The 2711-nt window shown below is 36.8% G+C and overlaps 1 protein-coding gene across 1 annotated transcript; it reads right to left on the minus strand.

The window, feature by feature from the left end:
- Positions 1–960: 960 nt before the first annotated feature.
- Positions 961–2408, minus strand: LOC136223839 (phloretin 4'-O-glucosyltransferase-like). The gene has a single exon (XM_066012010.1). The coding sequence runs from the start codon at positions 2365–2367 to the stop codon at positions 1045–1047; it is 1323 nt and encodes a 440-aa protein (XP_065868082.1). The 5' UTR covers positions 2368–2408; the 3' UTR covers positions 961–1044.
- Positions 2409–2711: the final 303 nt, after the last annotated feature.

The following is a 2711-nucleotide window of genomic DNA, read 5'->3' on the forward strand; positions in this document are numbered from 1 at the left end:
GGAAGCAAATCAAGTTATTTGAACTCGTGACTGAATAATAAAAAATATGGATGGAGCATGTGCTATAGATTGAATTATTGGATTTTAAGAAATTTCCACTGTGACGAGTTCATGAATTGCTCCCGATGCAACAAACAGGGTAGAATTCATCTATAGACCAAGGACCATGGCAACTCCCCACTGCAATTAGCAGCTTGGGATCTAACACGAGACACTTTGCACAACCCTTTGTGTACCTCAGATAACAATGGATGCAGAGAGAGCATTGCCTTGCCCAGCATTCTCTGCAGTTTGCTCAGGTGAATTGCATAAACAATCAACAAGATTCACTACATTCTTCTTTCTCAAATCCAAATTACCAGGCACAACTGATGCCTGACACATTATATTGCTTGCATCCTGAATTGTGATGTCTTATATCTCATTCAAGCAGCCATCACGAAGAAGGGAAGCAGATTCAACTGCCACATGCTTATCAGAATAAGCAAGAAAATTCCAAATTCAATTTCAGTAATATGGACATATAACACAACGGCAAGATACCTAAGCCTCTTTTGTCATTTAACAACATATTATACCATCCATAATTTTTCTTTTATAAATACGTATCTGCCTTCTTAGAAGGGAATACTAAGGATTTCATTCTCCATAGCTTCTTTAGGTAAATGTTGCTTGCATTGCAACAGAGGTGAGCTATCTCAATTCAAATTGTTTTTTTGCCACACTCTCCAGCTTTCTCTTATTTAAGATGATTTTGAATTATAATCATTAATATTATATTTATGACGATTTAGTTATAATTTTGAAATAGTCCAAATACAAAGCAACAATTAATATATTATTTATTTACAAATTGAGTAGAGTTCAATTGCTTTTAGAGGCTTCCATTTTATCAATGCAAGGCACCATTTTACTTTCACTATGTTGTAGGGAAATGGAAATTTAAATAGAAATGATGAGTTAACTTTCACTTTCACTTTTCTTTTATTTATTCCTTTATTTAATATTATGGCCATTAGTCTTGGCCTATATAGGTGAAATACTCTAAAAATTGTGAAACAATGAGTTGGCAAATTCTTGAAGATTGTTATGAGAGGAACCACCTTCCTTAAAAGCATTTGTTGCTGAAACCTTCCATTTGATGGCATTCTCTCTCATCTCTTCATTTTCAATCACCATATTGAGACATCTCTTAATCTCTTGAGCCGCAACCATCTCATCTTCATTAGGAATAACTCTAACACCAGTTTTCCAACAATCTTGTAGCAGCTTAGCATTTGTTAACTGATCAGTCCATTGCGGAAATGCCACCACAGGGATTCCACAAGACAAGCTCTCTGTTGTGGAATTCCAACCACAATGAGTAATAAAACAACCTATTCCTGGATTTGATAGCACCTCTAATTGATTGCACCATGGCACTATCACTCCATTTTCTTCTACTTTTTCCATGGATTTCTCTCTTATAACCCACAAGAATGGATGCCGACTCTCTATTAATGCTCTCCTGATCTCTTCCATTTGCCTCTCTGATACTTGTGTGATGCTTCCAAAAGATATGTAAATAACTGAAGCCTCAGCCTTTGAGTTAAGCCAATCAATGTAAAACAGGGAAGTTGGGCATTTGAAAAGATCACCTCCTACTGAAGAATCAGAACCACAAGGAACCAAAGGCCCAATTCCCAGCAATTTGTACTTGCTGATGGAGTTCAAGGCCTCCGATTCTAATGCGTCCAAGGTGTTGAGAAGAATTGTTGGATTAGTTTCTCCATCAAGCATTTGGAGATGTTCTTCCAGGACTGAAAAAGCATATTTGTTGGTATCAGAAGGACTGAAAAAGGAAGGAAGATCACGGCTAGATAAAGGCGGCAATCCAGGGAAACGAAACAAGAAAGAAGAATCACTGATATTCTTCTCTAGTTCGTCGCTAAAACCATTAAAGTAATGGTAATAGATGTTGAAAACAGTAGCAGCTTGAGACCAGAAAAGCACGGATTGGAGGTTGAATTCCCGAGCCACCATAGCAACCCAAGGAAGAAGAAGTGAGTAAGCAACACAAGTGAATGAAGAATTATTTATGATTTCACGGAGACTTTCAGAGCCATGAATCCTCAGACCAGATATGTAATCTTCCAAATTTTGGACGGGTTTGAAAGCATCATCGTTGCCATCGGAGAAGGAAGCAAAAGATAAAGAAGGAGGAATACAGGTTTTAGAAATGGTGCGTTCTCCACCGACACTGGTGGAAAAGGTCACATGGATTCCCATGGAAAGGAGGCGCTTCGCTAGTTGAAGAGCGGGGTTGATGTGTCCCTGGCCGGGGAATATTACCAGCAGCACATGAGGCTTCTTTTCCTTATTTTCCATTTCTCTAATTCAATGTGAAACACTTTCTTATACCGGAATTAGTCTATCAACGCCTTTTTATACACAAATTCTATTCTAAGAGAGCATAGAGTTTAAGTGAGAGACATCATGTGAATTAGAAGTTAATCACGAGATAAGTGTTTTTCTTGTTGTCCATTTCCCAAAAGACAAATAGAATGAAATAGTAAGGTAAGATATTAATGTCCATATCCAACAATATCACATACAATAAAGATATTTGAGTTACTAAATCTTGAAGTTTAAATTTTAAATAAATATTTAGAAACAAAATCTGCTCTCAACAAAATACACCATAAGTTTTTCTTTACGATAATTTCTTGGTT

The sequence above is a fragment of the Euphorbia lathyris genome, chromosome 3 (assembly GCF_963576675.1).
Source record: "Euphorbia lathyris chromosome 3, ddEupLath1.1, whole genome shotgun sequence".
NCBI classification, from domain to species: domain Eukaryota; kingdom Viridiplantae; phylum Streptophyta; class Magnoliopsida; order Malpighiales; family Euphorbiaceae; genus Euphorbia; species Euphorbia lathyris.

Excerpts from the sequence above, each read along its gene's own strand:
- LOC136223839 (XM_066012010.1), bottom strand. The coding sequence starts at position 2,367 with ATGGAAAATAAGGAAAAGAAGCCTCATGTGCTGCTGGTAATATTCCCC.